This window comes from Ananas comosus, linkage group 2 (genome assembly GCF_001540865.1).
Source record: "Ananas comosus cultivar F153 linkage group 2, ASM154086v1, whole genome shotgun sequence".
Lineage (NCBI taxonomy): Eukaryota > Viridiplantae > Streptophyta > Magnoliopsida > Poales > Bromeliaceae > Ananas > Ananas comosus.
Window position 1 is genome coordinate 15,707,127 of NC_033622.1, and position 18,570 is coordinate 15,725,696.

Below are 18,570 nucleotides of genomic sequence, written 5' to 3' on the forward strand. Positions count from 1 at the left end.
ACTCCGCCTCACGTCTGGACTTAAATTAAATGAGAGAAAATTAAATTACATTAGGAGCCTGACGAAACTCGAACTCAGAATCTCTTAATTTGATATCATGCTAAATTTCACAAAATAATCATTTTTTTCAAAGAGTTTAAGATAGCGGAGAGAAAGATGCTGTAGTATTTATATTCAACAAAATCAAAGTTCAGGGGCATGGTTCAAAATGGCCAATAGCTCAGGGGACTTCATACAAAAGATTGGCAAGGAATAATCTCTTACCCATTCCATCTTTCCAAGTCCTCTTCTTTAAATTCACATAGTAGAGGGATCTTTTTGTCCATTGTTTTTATACTGTAGCAGGGGACTCCTTTAAGAAAAGGTGGGTAAGGTAAATTAAAGGAAAGGTAAAGAGAAAGAAAAGAGGATGAGGGGCTTGTTGTAACTTGTACAGTGAGAAAAGGTAAAGAGAGAAATAACTTGTGTTTCACACCTAATCATCCCAAATCATTTCCCCTCTAAGGTTTTACAGCTACATGTCTTGGAGCTTAAGGCTCATAGTAGTTTAATTAATAATAAAGGTAAAAATATATATGCACATATTATCGGTCCCTATACTATTCATATAGTCAACTTAGTCGCTGTACTTTTTACTTATATATTTTAGCATCTGAACTTTTATTTATCTGCAATATAATCTTTGTTCAAACTATTTGAAATTTTTTAAAAAATTAAAGTTTTTTATTTTATGTTAGCGGATTAAGAAACTTAAATTTAAAGTAAAGGGATGGAATTGCTATGAGGAGAGAGTAGAGGGAGTAATATTGCATTCTTACACTTAAATTAAGTTTTGGGGTTAATTAATAATAATAAAGTAAAAGTACATGCAACGGGGGTTCCATTATTCTAAAGTTAGGTCGACTAAGCAAAGCACAATTCCCAATGCCATATAACAAAAGCATCTCAAGTGGTAGGCTCAAAGTTATCCTAGCATGGTAACATTATATTAGCAAAGACCCTATGGAGGTTGTGACATGATTTTATTAGAGAAAGTTTCAATTGGTTTGATTACCAAGGCAAGTAAATTATTATCTTATTTTCTCCTATTGTGTTTTTGATATATATTTATCTAGTCTTTGCAACTAAATGATATGTTTTGTAGACTCGAACTCATTAGTCTCTGTACAAATTACCTGTTAGCGCGCACGCGCACGCACACGCACACGCACAAAAACTTTATGTTTGTAATCTTTACATATCTCTAATTTTACGGTAATTTTACGATATTGCAAATCGATTAGTAAAATAAAAAAAAAAACACATATATAATAATAGAAATATTGCTAGAAATACAAAGTTTTTAAAAGTGAAGAATACGGGGTGCCAAATATCTTATTTGGCAAAAGCAAATATATACACTTCCTTTTGTTTAATTACATGTATAGTATATACATTAATTAATGTACAAAGTACTTGGCACACGTATGATCCATATCAAAGGCGTAATTTTATACACGTACGTATATACGTGAGTGGTCCACAAATGTGTATTGAAGCATCCACGCAGATACCCCGACACATAAAAAGCATGAAACGCACACTATATGAATAATTTAGAAGCTGGGTTTAGAAAAATTAATAATTTCTCAATCTAACAAATTAGATGTGTTAACGTACGTGAGCTAAGTTTGTGTTAGATTTAATTGCTACTAACTAATTAAAGATGGGGTCCTGCTCTATTTGTATAGGGTATGCCAAATATGGAAAGTTTTGTGTATGAGAGATATGAATCATGGTAATCATTGACTTAATTATTTGGAAAAATCCTAGGAATGTTAAGGCATTTTGGAGGTGGGAGAGTCATTTGCACGTTAAGATGGGAGGATTAAACCCTCCATTCCCAGTTGAAATATCAATAAATTTGATGCCTACATATGATCTTTGGTTCATGTTATTTTTCTTTGGACATGTTAATGAATGTGAACTGGATTGGATCTTTAGATGACCAAAAACAGTACGTTCATCTAGATCCAAATGAAATATTAATGGATTATGTTTTACTGTTCTACTTCAGAAGGTACAATTTGAGATTGAGTCATCCCACTGTAGGAAAAAAAAAAAAAGTTCATTCATTCAAAGAGTCGATAAATAAAAAGTAAGTTACATTTATTTTTGTCGACCGTTTTAATCAAATAGTATTTCTGTAAAAACTATAGTTAGACTAAAACGAAAAATGTCAAATAGTAAGCGCTGACGAATTGCTCATATTTGGCTTGAGATTTTATTAAACAAAGGTTGATGCAATTGGTTTATTTGATAAACAAGTCGAGCTCGAGCTTGTTGATCAAGCTAAAAAATGTAAGATAAAAAAAGATAAATCGTATGCGTGTTATTAAACAGTAAAAAAAAAAAAAAAACTTGTAGCGGTTGGTACAACTCATTCACACCGGTCACCCGACAAGGTTTAGTTCTTAGTAGGGTGGCAAACCATTGTACAACAGTAAAGTTAAAAAAAAAAAAAAAATCATCTTTAGATTCCTTTGACTCATTTGCAAGAATTAAATATATTTACTCCTGGGAAATTAATTACTACATGATCTAGTACCTCTAACTTGATACAAGCCCACCAAACTGTTATTCATTTGAATTTGACTCATGAAATAAATTTGATTTGATTAAATTTAAAAAGAATCACTATTCACCTAATGTCACCAACTCCTATTTCTCCCAAGCAAGGCATCAAAATTATGTTTACCAATGTTGACCAAAATAGTATTAATTTGCTTCTTTATACATGGTAAATTCATTAAGAAGATAGTTAACACCTGTGCATTATTTTGCTCCCCTATATATAATAATAATAATAATAGTAATATATTTGCAGTCAAATAATCATGAAGTATTATTATTTCCAGCAATGCTCCTTGAGCAGAAATGGATAAAATAATAAGAGGGGTAAGTTGGCAATGTCAGGATGCTAGCTCAAAGCTTGTTAGATGATGTTAAAGGCAAAGTTAAACAGCATAATTAAAGAATGGTTAGGAAAAGCTTAAAGAGACACATTAAAATAAGTTCCCTTGCATTAAAGTAATAATAAGGGTGGTGGTGGGAGAGCTTTGGAGTGTCTTCCTTTCCTCTTTTTCTAAGTTCAGTGGCGGTGGTTAATCATTCAATTGCTCTCTCTCTCTCAATTATTTATTACCTGGACCTGGTCCACCATGGAACTGTTCTTGAAAATTCTAGACATCTAATAAAAGTGTTATAGGGCACCAAGCCACCGTAGTCTAGGTGATTAATGTGCTCAACTAGATGCTTAAATTCTTGAATGTAATGATTTGATTTAATAGCCTTTTTCATGTCGAGGGTAGGTGAAATAATGCTGTTTATCAGCATGTATAAAAAAAAAAAAAATCTTAATAAAGAAAATTTTAAAAGTATAAATATTTATGTCTTATGTAGAAAAAAAAAACGTCTTCTCTGCTTAATACCTATACTGTCCATTTCAACTATAATTTTTATCACAATTTTTTGAATGTTTTTGATTTTTTAATAAATTATTAATATATCAATCATCTTATGTTGTATTGCAGATAATAATTTTAGCTCAATCAAAACTACGTATTCATATATATTAACAAATCAACAATAAAAGAGGACATTCTGGATGATCCACAGTATTACTTCTTCTTTTTTTTTTTTGAAACACATATATTTTAGAAATTATAAATCATATTTACCCATTCACAGTTTGATTTGAGAGTTTCCTATAACTGAACTATAGGGACAGTTTTCAGAATGTTGTGGTGGACCAAGCCCAGAAAATAATCTCTCATCTCTCTCTTTCTTGTATGCTTGGGTATAAATGCAAGCAACCTTTACCACCTCTATCTCTCTCTCTCTCTCTCTCTCTATCTCTATCTAAAAACAGAAGGGGACCTCAGTATATCTCCTGCCTTGCTCTCATTGGAGGTTGGGACATGGCAAGGAAAGGCTTCATGGAGGGCAGAGTGTTAAAAGTAGAGGGAATCTGAAGTGGGTATCTTTTCTTTTCCCCACTTTTTTCCTCAGTGTGGCTGTTTCCCTTTGCACTCCATCAACCTCTCAAACTCTCTTAAACACCAACTTCTAAGAGGCAAAAAAACAGGGAGCTGTGAAAGACTGGGTTCTGCTCTAATGATCTCTGAGGCCAATGTGCTGTTTAATTATTATTATCTTCTATCAATTTGGATTTGTCAGCTGTAGTTAGTTTCCATCTGGGGGTAAGAAAAAGATTTTTTTTCTTCTTCTTCTTCTTTTTGCTGCTTTTTGGGATTTTTTTTTTTTTTTTTTTTTTTCTGAGTCTAGACATTGGCTTCTTGTGCCAGCTGGGTTGTGCCTATTAAGGATTCTCTCTTTGGTTGATCAGGCAGTTTTGGTGAAAGAGCAGCTTCTGCAGTCTATCCTGTTTCTTCTATTTATATAGCTTTTCTCATTCTGCCTTCTTTTTTTTCTTTTTTTTAAAGAGAGATTAGGTGGTAAATTTATTCTGAAAAACTAGTGATCTCTGGAATGGGCAAAAGCCTTGTTATTTAGCTAACTTATTGCCTGGTGGTGTTGCTGGGAAGTGACCTGTTGATTCCATCTGTTTCCTCTTAATGGAATACTAAATATTCCCCACACCAAACACTCTCATCTTTTGGTTAAACCCTTTTCACCCCTCATTTGATCTCTCTCAATCTAAGATAACCCCCACCCCCCCCCCACCTTTACTGATCTCTGAGTTTGTGGGGTGTTGTTGAGGGTGCTGAGATTAGGGTTAGGGTTGTGTCAGCAAAGAGGATGGATATGAATGAGAAGGAGAAGCTGGGGTTGGAGAAAAATGAGGATCATATGAGCTACCATGCTTCTGACATCTCAACAGCTTGGCAGCAATTCAACAGTTCATCAGGAGCAATTGGTCAAGAGATTCAGATGGGCTCTGCTACATGCCCATCAAATCCCATGGTGGATTCCTTCAATCCAAGCCTCTGGAACCACCACCCATCCTCGCAAAATTTGGTGGGCTTGTCCGAAAACAATGCTCATGTAGGAAACCCCCCCATGGGCTTGAACCCTTCGAGTTTTTTCCCGAAAGGAGGGACTTTCTTGCCGTCGCTTCCGAAGATCCCTCCTCCCCCAATCCTTCCTCATTTCTCGGCCGACACCGGTTTCATCGAGCGCGCCGCGAGGTTCTCGTGCTTCGGCAGTGGCAATCTGAGCGGCATGGTGAATCCTTTCGGTGCTTCTGAAATTTTGAGCCCTTACGCCAATCCGTCGAAATTTTCGGGTCAAAAGAGCGAAATGAGTGTCGACGAAGCTTCCGAGAATGCCCCCTTGCCTGTGAATGATCATTTATCAAGCATTAGGAGCCCGAGGGAACGGAGAGATGATGCGAACAGCTTGCGCGAATCGGCCGAGCCTGAATTTAGTGGAGGTGGTGAAGAGGAGGCACCTAATTTGGCCACTGCAGCTCGAGATAATAGCTCTTCGAAAGGGCCTAATGCTAAGAAGAGGAAAAGGTCCAATCAGGTAAACCATAATTACATTTTCTTCAACTATATTCAGAGTTGTGTGTGTTGCTTTTTGCTTGTTCTTAAGCTATACATGTCACAAACATGGAGATCAAGAAATATTTATTGTTCACTAAAGGGCGGTGCGGAAACGGAACAAGTTGAAGGAGCCCCACAAGTGCCAATTGAAACCACAAAGGAGAATATGGACAATAAACAAAAGAATGAACAGAATAGCTCAACTGTGGGGACTAGCAAGGCTTCTGGGAAACAAGCCAAGGATAATTCTGATTTGCCCAAAGAAGATTACATTCATGTAAGAGCTCGCCGCGGCCAAGCAACTAATAGCCACAGCCTTGCAGAAAGGGTAGGGTTCCTTTTCAATTTGTTTCAGCATTTGGAGCTCTAGGGTTTTGCGTCTCTAGTTATTTGCAGTAAGAGATTTGGTTTTGATGGTTTTGATGCTTTCTTATGCAGTTGAGGAGGGAAAAAATTAGTGAAAGGATGAAGTTTCTGCAAGACCTTGTTCCTGGTTGCAGTAAAGTTAGTCTTTCTACATAATTACCTCTAGGTTTCTGATCCGTAAATTCTAATCAATATACATTCACTCCCTTTCTGAACTTGTGAGTTCAGGTTACCGGAAAGGCAGTTATGCTGGACGAAATAATCAACTATGTTCAATCTCTACAACGACAGGTCGAGGTAAGAAAACTCTTGTAAAGCAACTAATTCCAGATAGAGTCTCTGATTATTTATATGGACAATTCTCTAAGAGGAAATTTCTGTTTCTATTTCCTTTTTTCTGTTTCCAGTTTTTGTCCATGAAGCTTGCTGCTGTTAATCCAAGACTAGACTTCAACATAGAAGGACTACTTTCTAAGGAAGTACGTATCGCTGAGGGCTTTTATGCTTGTAATTTGGAAATTCTCAAGCTTCACCTAATCTTTTTTCTTATTTCTAGTTACGTCGATAATCATGATGACAAACGGATCGTATTTTACTTAGTTGGGTAATTTTCTCTTTCCTTTTTTCTTTTAACAGCTTTTCTCCCGCGGTGGTCCTTCATCGGCAATTGGCTTCTCACCAGATATGATCCATCCTCATCTACATCCATCTCAACATGGCATGGTTCAAGCTGGGATGCCAAGCATTGCAAACCCTTCAGATGTGCTTAGAAGAGTTATGAATGCTCAACCAACTTCCATCAATGGATATAAAGAACCTACATCTCAGGTTTTACAGCTCTCTATCTCTGTCTTTTCAGCACAAGTATATCATAATCTACTCAAAAAAAAAAAAATCATAATCTTGCGCATGTTATTATGAGCAACAATCAAGATATGTTGATTATATCTTAGGATGTGTTAATGTATCATTCGAGGTGCTATTATGAGATGCACTTTGACAGAATCCTGGTACTAAAGTTGGCAATTTTACTATTTAGATCTTTCCAAGCTAAAAATACTTAATCATTCAATCCAAAATAGTGGTATTGTAATAAAACTACTACCAAAAAATTTGTTCAGAAAATGTTCTTATTTTTCTGTTTCGAGAATTGATGCTCCACAAATAACCACATTATGTTTCTTTCAAATTCATCAAGTATTCACATTTATAATTAGCATTAACAAATTACAGCCTCTGGTTTTGAAATCATTGAACAGATGCCTAATACATGGGATGAAGAGCTCCAAAACGTCATGCAAATGAGTTATCCACCTCTCAACGCTCAAGAGTTAAACAGTAAACCTCGAGATGGATTTCCCTTATGAAGTTGCATCCATGTTCATGTTCCTGAAGATCATACATTTATATATATGGCAGTAAAGCGCACCCACCTGTTCATATGGAACTCAAGCTGTGACCGCTACATGGATGCATGGTAAGCTTATCGCAGTATGCATGTGTTTTTCTTCAAAGAAGTCAGTGAAGCTTATACATAGTCAAAGATGCAGGGTTCATAATGGAAGAGTCACTGTTTTCTCTATCCGCATTTATATCGAAAGGTTGGTTGTTGTTGCTTTCTTGTATAGCAACTTAAGGACTGCTTCCTCCTAAGACCAAGTTGCATTCTTTAATTGCTTTATTTCTTTGATTAGGCACTTTAATGCACCAAAAAAAAAAAGGGTGAGAATTAAGGGAGAATGAATTCTCTCTTTCTTCCCCTCTCTTGAATTACAGTTGTAGAGTCACTTGCATGCCTTTTTTTTATTCAGTACTATAAAGGGATTTCTCATAAAATGGATGTATAACCTGGACTGCTTTGGTTTTTAGTATGAAAATGTTCTTCGGGATAAAATCTTTTTGTATGTCTGTTGATATTAAAAGCAGATATCATATATCATTTTTTGTATTCTTTTAATGAAAAAGGGCCTCCACCCTTATATTTGATGTAGTATTTCCTCTTCTCATGACATCTGAAAATTGCTTTTGTTTTACCTTCTTCATTTTCCTTCTTCGGTGACAACACAGAGACTTATGGGGGAAGCAGTTGCTGTCTTGAATGCTTCTGACTAATCACATCTTATATATGATTAGCAGTATATAACAGGATGCCATTATAGATGATTCAATCCGCTTAACAAATCAGTATCTTAGGAATTGAGTTCTCCAAGCACATGTATGAAGTTGGATTGAGTTAACTGAGGAGTTCCTTTTCGCCCACTTCTTACTGATTGGATCTGAAAGGAATCGGTGATTGCTAGCAGACCAAAGTAGGAATATAGCAGAATGGAGATTCTGTAAGCTATGGCATGAATAAGAACTTTTTTTAAAATGCAAATATTGCTCAAAGAAATGCTTCTCGTAATTGTCAAATAGAAACATGGCTTGTGCTGTTTTAGTAGAAATCAAAGCGAAAAGGATAACAACATGCTTGTGGTGGTTTTACAGAGAGGTTTAGAGGATACAATTTCAGTTTTGCAAGCTTTCAAACATAGTGTATGCCTTAGGCTATGCCCATGATAACATCCAAAGCCAACCCATCTCATAGTGTTGATGTTGGATTAATAATTCACTTTGTTGTATCTTAGAAATGCAGAAATTCTCCCATATCACAATTTTTAATCTTGGGATGTGAAATAGGAATCCTGCCATTTGTACCAAAGTTGTCTTAGTATGCATTATGAACCTTTAAACAAAAATAAAAAAGAAAAGAAAAACAAAAGGTTCGAGCAGCAGCTTGAATGACATCAAAACAAAAATAGTATTTTAATTTGTGGAACAAAGAACAGTAAGTTACATGCAGCTAAAAGGACCTGAGCTGTATTTTAATGAACAGTAATTAAGTGCATTTTTCTATGTGAAGTACAGCACTGAAATAAATGAAGTATCTGCATGCATGTATAAAGTTCTGTGACCTGGTAAATTCTACCTATAGAAAAGGCCATTATATAAGTCAAAGAATAAGACAGTTTGGCACCTCAAAAGCAAATTTAAAATGCTCTCTGTTTTCTTGTCTGATGAGGACAACAAATAGATGTTTTATGCAAGAAATATTACATTGCATAAAATGAACCTCGAGTAATGCAAAATTAATCACTTCAAGGATATTATGGAAAATCTTAGTCGGCTACTTAATATAATAAGCACAGTAAATCAGTGACTATTCTTTGTGCTAGTACTGCATCTGACAAAATGTAGTTGATAAACAACCTCTCGGACGAGCAAAAGAGTTTCAAAAGATGCCAAGAACTAGATGGATCATGTTGTAACACTCTATGGTCTCAATGGTGAACTAGGTCCTAAGGAATCCTGTTTTCAAATTCATACAATTTATCATTTGATTGAGAGACATTTCAATTTATTCACAGATAACAACAGGCATGAGCAAAGAAAATACATTACTTCCTAAACAATCAACTTCTCAAGATTCATGTGGTATCACATGTAATTATAGGAAAATTTAATTCAACAATTGGAAACGCATGTAGATCTTCAGTGACTTTGAGCCAGAGAATTCATATAGCACACAGAGCATTACATAGAAACATTCAACCTGAACCTCTCTATACCGACTCCTCTTGGGCTGACCATTCATTCTGCACGAGCAAAATCACATGAATAAACACAATCAAACTGATGAGGAAAATATCTGTTATATCAGCAAGGGGAAAACAGGAGGATGGGCAAGAAAGAGAGATAACGAAATCATAAAAAACTGAATGCAGCAAGGCATGCTTATCATAGCTGAAATAGCTAGCTCTAGGGCACGCTTTATAAGAGAAGATGTACCAACACAATTTAATTTAACCTTTCAATTATGAAGACTTGCCTGAAATTGGCTGCAAATGTCTATGACTTCACCAATAGGAGCCCAATCTCCGAAGTTCCTCTCAATAAACTGATAAGCGATACCAGTTTTTCCACGGCCAACAATGAAAAGACCACCTTTAATCTCACCTTCTCCTCTGAAGTTTTGATCTAATCCAGTAGACTTGGCGCGCTTGTAATTGGCAATTGCACGAGGATTAAAAACAAAACCAGTTAGAAACTTGTCTTTTAACAGGTCTCCACCTCCTAATGCTTTAAAGAAATCCTTCCCTTGATCAAGAACAACAACCCCACCCCAATATCGAGGCCAAAAATCTCTAACCTGTAATAGTTAACACCGTTATTTAGCTTAATGTAATGGGTAAACGAAAAAAACCAAATTTGAAGAATCAGGGATCACCTCTTGTTCTATTTGTTCATGCAGAACAGCAATCAACTGAAACCCCAGTGCATCAAATACAGGTTTCCTTGCATAAAGCTGATGAGCTTCAGCTCGGCACATAATGCACCTATAATGGAACAAGAAAATCAATATAGAAATTTAAAGGTGAACCACGTTTAACAAGCAACTTCTATAAGATGATAACTGTGCTGCAAATCAAGTCCCAAAAGTTTGACAGTGATTTCAATTACCTCTGAGTGTTTCAATTATAACAATTTAGTCACTTTAATTTAACTTCAATCTCAATTTTGTTCAAGAATTTCAATATTGAACATATAGCCCCTGAAGTATAATGCTGTTTTTATTTTTTTTTTTGAAGTAATATCGCTGATTTCTATCTCATCTACACAGTTTCAATTTTAACAAAGCAAACTCTATTGCCAGTGCTCATATGACTTCTCTTTCCCTTTGTTTCCTTTTCTTTCTTTCTTTCTTTTTTGATAAAACACATGACCTCTATCAACCTGTAGATTAACGAAAATGCTTACTTATTATGTGAGAAAAAATCATGGAATAAATTGTTTACTTTGCGGGCACAGTTGAAAAGAGTCAAATTCAGGAACCAGATTTGCACAACCCAATTAAGTTGCCAAGCAAGAATTCTAATTAGAATTACCCAGGGCGACGAATGCAGAGAAGAACAACCGGCTGATCACGCCATAATTCCGAAGCTCTCATAGGTGGGGCTTTTGCTTCCACCAAGCGGTGCATACCGACTTTATACTCAGGAGTAAGCTTCTGAACCGATATGTTCTCTATCGTAGAATAAGGAGCTACACTATCCACCACAGGAGGTGGCTGGACACAACCGCATAACCTTGGGTCAGCAGGTTCGGAAGCAACAATTCCCTTAAAGACGTACCCTTCTTTCCTAATTACATCACTCCTAGATTTGTCTGTTGACTCTTCTTGCTTTGAGCTTTGCTTTGCGGAAGATATTGCACTTTGCTTCCTCCTTAAATCTCTAGAAGCCTCATTATCCTGTGTGCTTCTACTGATGGAAGATAATGTTCTTTCCCTTGCTGGGAAAGAATGTGAAGGTGGTATTGGTACATGACAGGTGATTGTTCTATCAATGAAACGAGCAACGTGGCCCCTCTTCATGTCGAATTGTGTAGCGAGAGTCGAAGTGCTTAGAGTGAGCAGCTCGGCCAGAGACATCCTAGAGACTTCAAGCCTGTCGGCATACTCCATCAAGGAACGGTCATGGAGGTATGACCTGAGTTCAAGCGCGTCCTATAGAGAATTATGAAGTTTCATCATTTATGCCATAAAATAGATAACATCTTGGGACAAATATCAATTAAATTTGGCAGAAATCATAAACAAAAATGAAATATACAAGAAAGTCATACAAAGTGACTTAAAAGAGAATTGATGCTTCATTCTTGAAATTGGAAAGCCTTCTTCAATTCGAAAATCAGTAACAATTTGAACCCAAAAGTAGAAGCTGTCATATAAATTTTCTGTTTCTGATTGCCGCAAAAAGCTACTAGGAGGGATATGAATGTAAAGGTTATTATGGCTTCTTTAGGCAGCTTTACTCGCACAATATTTCTACAGGTAAAAAAGGATCAAGCAGGTCCTAACTCCAGCAAACAAAAGAAACCCCAAGGGAAAGAGAATGCTAAAATAAATCACTTATTTCAATGGATATCACTTTTCCTTTATTCCTTTCTATGAAAGCTTATTAGTCCGTGATTAATAACGATTTCCTTAATTTACATGTATAGAATAATAATAGTAAATCAGATGATTGAGTTTCTCAAAAAGATCCATTCTAATTCCCATGGAGCTTCCGCATAACTAAGGGTGAACCAACAAAGCAACAATAAAAACTCAATCCACCAATGATTCAGTCCAAAATTCAATTTCAACCAAAAAAAAAAAAAGATATCCAAATTTTCTTGAATTCCTAGAATTGCCAGATAAACTAAAATTGACAATGATAATCTTTTACCTTCTGGTGCTGTGTAAACTTCATATGATCCATATCTTGAAAATTCATCATCTTAAGCGTGGGCACATCATCCCAACCCTCCTCAACAAGCTTAGGAATGAGCCCTTTTAGGGTTCCATCCCCAACAAACTCCTCCACCGAGTATGATCCCATCTTTTTCTTACTCAAGGATTGAGATGAGAGCAAATTAAACTCAAAAGAACAAGATTAAGCTTTTAACTTCCCAATTTTGTAACAGGTTGAAGTCTCAAAACATGGTTTATATAAACTTGCTTGATTGAGAACGAATTATTTGTTTACTAATCCATCAGGAAGAAAAGTCAGAGAGCATATGCGTCCAAAAGCCTTGTTACTTTTTTATTAATTCTACAAACATACCAAGGAAGATATGGGGAGAAAGAGTCAGAGGTGACATCAACTTAACGTTGTGGACGTCCAAATGGCAAGAGAGAAAAGATTTAACAAAGAAATAAGTAATGTATTTATGAAAAATGGAAAATTCTGGTAAAACATTTCTTATTACCACCCTTTCCATGCACTTTAATCCCCGTTTGGCTTCGTATTTACTCGTATTTCGAACAACAGGAAAGTTCGGTATTTCTGTTGCGATAGAAATAAAAAAGATCAAAATTTTGAGATCCAAAACATGAGCTTTGAGAATTAAATCAAACAAATTCAAAACAGTACTTTTTCAAAAGAATATTTTTTTAAGTGTTATTTTGTTGGATAAAATAGGTCCTTAATCTAAGATAAATACAAATGTAATAAGGGGATTGAAAGCGAAGGTTAGGGTCCAAATGAACAGAAACAAGAAGAATAAAAGCTTTGAAAATAACATGAGCCGCAAATAGAGGAAGGTATGAGTGATGTGAAAGGAGACGAATTGGTCTCAGTAGTTGAAAAGTCATATGACTCGAATTGATCATACTTTTTCTGTAATTCTTTTTGAACAAGAAATGTTTCATGTTTCTACGTATCTTCATAGAACTACAAAGAGAAACAGAGAACAACCAAAAAGAAGCTAATTTTTTTTTAACTCAATAGGGAGCAAATACAAAATTAAACCTTGGAAACCCATCGAGTTATCAAGAACACAGCAAAGCCGCGAAATCACCTCATGGTGAATCTTCGGACATGGGGGGTCGGACGCTACAATCGCATCGGAATCCAAGCAATTCGTGGCGCCGCCATGGCCGCCGAAGCTCCGACGCGATTGCTTAACCAATCCAAAACCAATTAAAACCAAGAGAGAGGGGAGGAGTTGATAATGTATGAGAAATAAAGGCTCAAGAAAATGATGAGCGGTCCAATTTTTACCGATTTGGTTCGCTCGAAGAAGAAGGGATTGATCCGGAACGGTAATTTTTAGACCTAAGGTACCGCATTGATCGAGATTGGGCATCGGCTCTTCGTTCTGCGACATCGCCCCTACCACCCCCGCAAAACCCTAACCCTAACCCTAAATACAATGGCGTCGTTCGTAGGAGAGAATCGGTGAAGGTGGTGAGTCGAGGAGAGGTGTGTGTATTTATAGGCGAACGCTTGTCCCGCCAAGCTGTCTTCGACCGTTGGAGTTTCTTTTTTTTTTTTCTTTTTTTTTTGGGTAAAAAAAAAACTTATAAAATGTTGGAAAATTATGAAAATTATAATAATTTTGTTTGAATTTATCGTTTCGTCCAGCACACTAAACTTGATTGTATGTATTTTGATAATTATTTTTATTTTTTAATATTCCTAAATAATTAAAGATAAGTAGCCAATTAATGATAATGAATAGAAATAGATAACCATTGTTAAAAAAAATATTTTAAAAAAATTGCAAAGTTTAGACACTATAAATTTGCCCCTTTAAAATTTTAATTTATGAATATTTTTTTTCAAATTTAAAATATTACGTATCGCTCTTAAAAATTATCTTTTCCAATTTCTTCAAGAATTTAGAATTTGTGACGTATGTTTTTTTTCATAGGATGACATGATTCATGAAGAATGTTGATTAAAAAAATAGAGACAATAAGATAACAAAATAATTATTTAAAAATTCAACTAATAAAATTTACAAATTTTAAACATTTGGATAAATATGTTTGATAAATTTCACTATTTATAGACAATTTTCTCTATTTTTAATTGCAGGCCCTTCTTTTTCCAACTCCGCCACCTCGGAGGAGAGGAGACGAGGGGAGGAGAGGGGGAAAAAAAATAAAAAATAAAAAATAATCCCCCTTTCTCTTCTCCTCTCCTACGATCCAAATTCCCCAGCAAACCCTAATCGATCTCATCACTACTTCCTAATTGAGAGCGATAGGATAAGCTTTGGTCCCTTTCTTTTTTTATTTTTTATTTTTTCCGAGTCGATTCGCATATTGTATCGGTTGATAGTCTTAAACGGTACGAAAAGGAAATATTTTTGGGAAAAGTAGAAGGAGAACCATCAATTTCCCTTCTTTAATTCTTTGTGTTAGGTTCTGTGGCCAATCTCTGTCAAAAGATTGTTTTTTTGGCCCTCAATTTGTGATTCGTTCGCGTAACGTAGAAATTTTTCCTTTTGAGTTTTGGTAGGTGCGTTTGTTCAAAGGGATCTATTAAATTGCTTTTTGGTTCATTATGATTTCAATTTCCAGTTTTCTTTAGGGTTTCTAAGGTATACTATCTTTAGATTTGGGTTTAGGTCATTGATGAGCTATTAAGCTGAAAAAAAATCTGATATTGGTTCCCTTCCATTTTTTCATTTCTAGTTTATTTTTATTTTTTATTCTTTTCTGGTTTCCTGATTTTGTTGGTCTAGAGAATCAGAGTCATTGTAAGATCTTGTTTAATTGAAAAGTTTCAGCAAGATTCTCTTTTTCTTTCCCCCTTCAAAACTGTTTTAATTGGAGTATATAAACATGACTACTGGGAGCTTTAATCCGGTGGAGAAGAGGGGAAATCGAAAGAACAAACCAGTTCTAGATGATAATTCTCCATTGCTACCTACTAAACAGGATAAAGACGAGGAAGTTAACGAGTTTAACGGAGCTTCGATTGCTGGGGCCGTATTCAACCTCTCGACCACCATTGTCGGAGCTGGGATTATGGCACTACCGGCCACCATGAAGGTTTTAGGGATAATTCCGGGGCTTCTTATGATTATATTTGGTGCTTTCCTCACGCAGGCTTCAATCGAGATGCTAATTAGATCCAGCCGGGTCGGGAAAGCAACTTCATATGGCGAAGTAATGTGTGATGCATTTGGAAAGATCGGGCAGACATTGCTTCAAGTTTGCGTGATCGTCAATAACGTTGGTGTGATGACTGTTTATATGATTATCATTGGTATGATTTATCTAATGAGCTTTCTCATGTGCCCTTTATGATTTATAAGCTATTGTTTTTTAATCTGTTAGGTATATTTGTTGTGACATGAGTACACTGTAAAATTATTTGTAGTATATAGTTAAGGAAGATATCTATATACGAGATGCTATTAGATGTCTCGTTGCACCCCAATCATGCCAACAACCCGAATTTCTTCTTCAGTTATTATTAGGATTTATCTTCTGTTTTTTGAGCTTATTATATATCTATTTTAGTTGAATGTTCATATGCATTTGCTGTTGTTCGGTTGATCTGCTGTGTACTTTATCGTGTTTTTTCAAGAAATGCCTGATTGTTGTTCCTTTAGTAGTTATTTTCGAGCTCTATTGTGCAGTGAAAGGCACAATAGATATTCCTCGCTTCATAAATAATTATCAGAGATAATTTCTTCTTGATATTCTTTGCCCATGCGATACTAATGTACTCTAGGGTGACTCATGTTCAAATTGTTTCTTTCTCACAAGGCGATGTACTCTCTGGAACGTCTACTGGTGGTGTTCACCATTTTGGCGTCCTAGAAGGATGGTTTGGAGAGCGGTTGTGGAATCATCGCTCTTTTGTTCTTCTACTCACTACTGTTATAGTATTCACTCCCTTGTCATGCTTCAAGCATGTAGGTATGCATTACTGGTCTAAGATGCGGAGTTACACAATCCCCTCGTTTGCTTGTGTATTTTGTGTTATTCTTCTTTGTCAAGCTGATGAAGTACGTGCGGTATATGTTCTTTTGCAGATTCATTGAAATACACATCTGCCGTCTCGGTTGCGCTTGCTGTGGTTTTTGTTGCAATTACAGCAGGAGTTGCAATTGTGAAGTTGCTTAGTGGAAGCATTTCTATGCCTAGATTGTTTCCTGACCTACCTGATTTGGCCTCCGTGTGGAAGCTTTTCACAGCAGTTCCTATTCTCGTTACTGCATATATTTGCCATTATAATGGTATGGAAGCTTGAATCCCAATTTATTTATCTTTGTTGCAAAAGTTTGGAGAAATTTTAGAGAAATAGAATTTGCTGTTTGCACTTTTCCTTCAAACATCATAAGATAAGTTTGATCTTAGATTTCATTCTCTGCCCGTGTATTTGTGATGTTTGACCATAGCACCTATGGCAAAGGCTAACTTCAATTTTATCCCCTTTATTCTGCACAGTGCGATGGAGAAAGATTTATAATGTTATTCTGGTCAAATCGGGTTATTATAGGATAACCTAGGACATCCAGAATCCTGAATCCCCTTTTCAGACATTGTACAAGCCTAAGATAGCATTGTTTTTTTTTTTTTTTTTTTTTTTTTTGGCAGTTCACACTATAGATAATGAGCTCGAAGACTCCTCGCAGATAAGACCCGTTGTGCGCACATCTCTACTTCTCTGTTCAACCGTGTACATAACCACAAGCTTCTTCGGCTTCCTCCTTTTCGGCGAATCCACCCTTGACGACGTCCTCGCCAACTTTGATTCCAATCTCGGCATCCCATACAGCTCTCTTTTCGACGATATCGTCAGAGTGAGCTATGCCATCCACCTCATGCTCGTCTTCCCTATAATCTTCCATGCTCTAAGGCTTAACTTGGACGGCCTCCTCTTTCCCTCGGCCCGGCCTTTATATATCGACAATCAGAGATTCGCCGTTATTACAGCCGCCCTCCTCTCAATTATTTTCTTGGCTGCTAATTTCATACCAAGCATTTGGGATGCCTTTCAGTTTACTGGTGCGACTGCCGCCGCTTGCATCGCGTTTATTTTCCCCGCGGCCATTACACTCAGGTGAATTTAGCAAATGTATTACTATTCTGCACGAGAGGCAAATATGAGAAGTTACTATCTCTAGGTTCTATCTTTGATTTGGGTAAAGTATATTAACTTTCGATCGACTTATTATTTTTTTCCAGGGATCGCCATGGAATTGCTACCAAGTGGGATCGAGTTTTATCTGTTGTCATGATTGTCCTTGCCGTGTTTTGTAATGCAGTGGCTGTGTATAGTGATGCCTCTTCTCTCCTCCAAAGGAAGAGTGATGCACCGTGATCTTGAATCGCATTATTCCTTTTTGACAGTGATTTTGGTTTCCAATGTGCATACAGAGAGGTTGGTGAAATTGATTTGGATACCCTGGTGAGTAGATCTAAGTTTTTTTCAGTATCCAATGAACTTCTAACTGAATTTCGTTTGCATCACATGATTTTGGGTTTTTATGTAATGCTGCAGGTTTCATTAACATCTTTCTATTGAATTGACGACTTCGAAGACATGGCGGAGTCGCCGCTGACGTGCTATACCTTTTGTGACTTAATTTTTGGCCGGTATTCTTCTGGTATACTGGAGAGATTTTTTTTTTTCTCTTTTTTGTCTGGGTTAAAATTCTTATGTATAACAACAATATTTATCCTCAGAATTTCGCAAGTCTCTGATCGACTATTTTAGCAGTCCGTTCACCGGTCCAACCAGTTCCGGTTCAGGTCTCGTAAATCGGAGTATTTATAGAGTGGGAAAAGAGACTGATCTTGTTGGTAACACATTGGGAGCTTCTTAATCTTCTGAGGAGAAAGAATACATGTGATCTGCGCAAAGAGCGTGACGAGCAAGAAAATGTTTGGTGTGTGTTTTCTTTTGATTCATATGCCATCATGTGAAGTTTAACCATCCACTGCTCACTTACCAACTCAGGATTAAGAGCGAATGAACGTGCTAATGTGGTGTTATGAGTGTCCCAGTTGCGTCTTTTAGACAATTTTTTATATCGCTTATGTAACTTACTGCTGGGTCTCTGTTTCTGCTTTTTAAAATAATTTTGTTTGTATGTTACGCATAAATAGCGTTTTTTTAAGTTTGACTCACATTGTTAATCATCAAGAACTTGAGAGCAATGGTAGTTTGAATATATTAACATTGAAATTCTGTCACCAATACTCACATTGTTAATCATCAAGAACTTGAGAGCAACGGTAGTTTGAATATATTAACATTGAAATTCTGTCACCAATATTTAAGCTGCCCCCCCCCGACAAAAAAAAAAATGTCGCACAAGCAAA

General features: G+C 36.2%; 3 protein-coding genes across 8 annotated transcripts; 2 read left to right on the top strand and 1 right to left on the bottom strand.

Moving 5' to 3' along the window:
* Window positions 3,866-7,908, top strand: LOC109728716 (transcription factor bHLH49). The gene is made up of 8 exons (XM_020259213.1): window positions 3,866-4,241; window positions 4,347-5,529; window positions 5,650-5,877; window positions 5,988-6,053; window positions 6,144-6,212; window positions 6,323-6,394; window positions 6,552-6,743; window positions 7,175-7,908. The coding sequence occupies exons 2-8, from the start codon at window positions 4,801-4,803 to the stop codon at window positions 7,280-7,282; spliced, it is 1,464 nt and encodes a 487-aa protein (XP_020114802.1). The 5' UTR covers window positions 3,866-4,241; window positions 4,347-4,800; the 3' UTR covers window positions 7,283-7,908.
* LOC109728722 (sodium-coupled neutral amino acid transporter 2-like) lies at window positions 7,375-18,312 on the top strand. 5 transcript variants are annotated; one of them, XM_020259248.1, is made up of 7 exons: window positions 7,375-7,392; window positions 15,169-15,499; window positions 16,006-16,158; window positions 16,275-16,478; window positions 16,840-17,305; window positions 17,431-17,653; window positions 17,747-18,312. In XM_020259248.1, the coding sequence occupies exons 1-6, from the start codon at window positions 7,390-7,392 to the stop codon at window positions 17,564-17,566; spliced, it is 1,293 nt and encodes a 430-aa protein (XP_020114837.1). In that variant the 5' UTR covers window positions 7,375-7,389; the 3' UTR covers window positions 17,567-17,653; window positions 17,747-18,312. The 5 variants fall into 5 exon arrangements, with proteins under 5 accessions (XP_020114837.1, XP_020114830.1, XP_020114822.1 ...); XM_020259241.1 differs by lacking the exon at window positions 7,375-7,392 and having other exon boundaries at window positions 14,311-15,499; window positions 17,747-17,852; window positions 17,932-18,312; XM_020259233.1 differs by lacking the exon at window positions 7,375-7,392 and having other exon boundaries at window positions 14,311-15,499; window positions 17,747-17,841; window positions 17,932-18,312.
* On the bottom strand, window positions 9,265-13,695 carry LOC109728705. Of its 2 annotated transcripts, XM_020259201.1 has the most exons (7): window positions 13,502-13,652; window positions 13,299-13,400; window positions 12,185-12,343; window positions 10,841-11,460; window positions 10,183-10,291; window positions 9,784-10,104; window positions 9,265-9,550 (listed from the first exon to the last, which is right to left on the bottom strand). In XM_020259201.1, the coding sequence occupies exons 3-7, from the start codon at window positions 12,335-12,337 to the stop codon at window positions 9,518-9,520; spliced, it is 1,236 nt and encodes a 411-aa protein (XP_020114790.1). In that variant the 5' UTR covers window positions 12,338-12,343; window positions 13,299-13,400; window positions 13,502-13,652; the 3' UTR covers window positions 9,265-9,517. The 2 variants fall into 2 exon arrangements, with proteins under 2 accessions (XP_020114790.1, XP_020114781.1); XM_020259192.1 differs by having other exon boundaries at window positions 13,299-13,695.

Coding starts and splice junctions, on each gene's coding strand:
- LOC109728722 (XM_020259226.1), top strand. CDS start 15,073: ATGACTACTGGGAGCTTTAATCCGGTGGAGAAGAGGGGAAATCGAAAG. Junction 15,500..16,005: donor TGTTTATATGATTATCATTG/GTATGATTTATC, acceptor CTTTCTCACAAG/GCGATGTACTCTCTGGAACG. Junction 16,479..16,839: donor ATATATTTGCCATTATAATG/GTATGGAAGCTT, acceptor TTTTTTTGGCAG/TTCACACTATAGATAATGAG.
- LOC109728716 (XM_020259213.1), top strand. CDS start 4,801: ATGGATATGAATGAGAAGGAGAAGCTGGGGTTGGAGAAAAATGAGGAT. Junction 5,530..5,649: donor AGAGGAAAAGGTCCAATCAG/GTAAACCATAAT, acceptor TGTTCACTAAAG/GGCGGTGCGGAAACGGAACA. Junction 6,395..6,551: donor AAGGACTACTTTCTAAGGAA/GTACGTATCGCT, acceptor TTCTTTTAACAG/CTTTTCTCCCGCGGTGGTCC.
- LOC109728705 (XM_020259192.1), bottom strand. CDS start 13,607: ATGTCGCAGAACGAAGAGCCGATGCCCAATCTCGATCAATGCGGTACC. Junction 11,461..12,184: donor AGTTTACACAGCACCAGAAG/GTAAAAGATTAT, acceptor AATTCTCTATAG/GACGCGCTTGAACTCAGGTC. Junction 10,292..10,840: donor CTCTGCATTCGTCGCCCTGG/GTAATTCTAATT, acceptor GTTCCATTATAG/GTGCATTATGTGCCGAGCTG.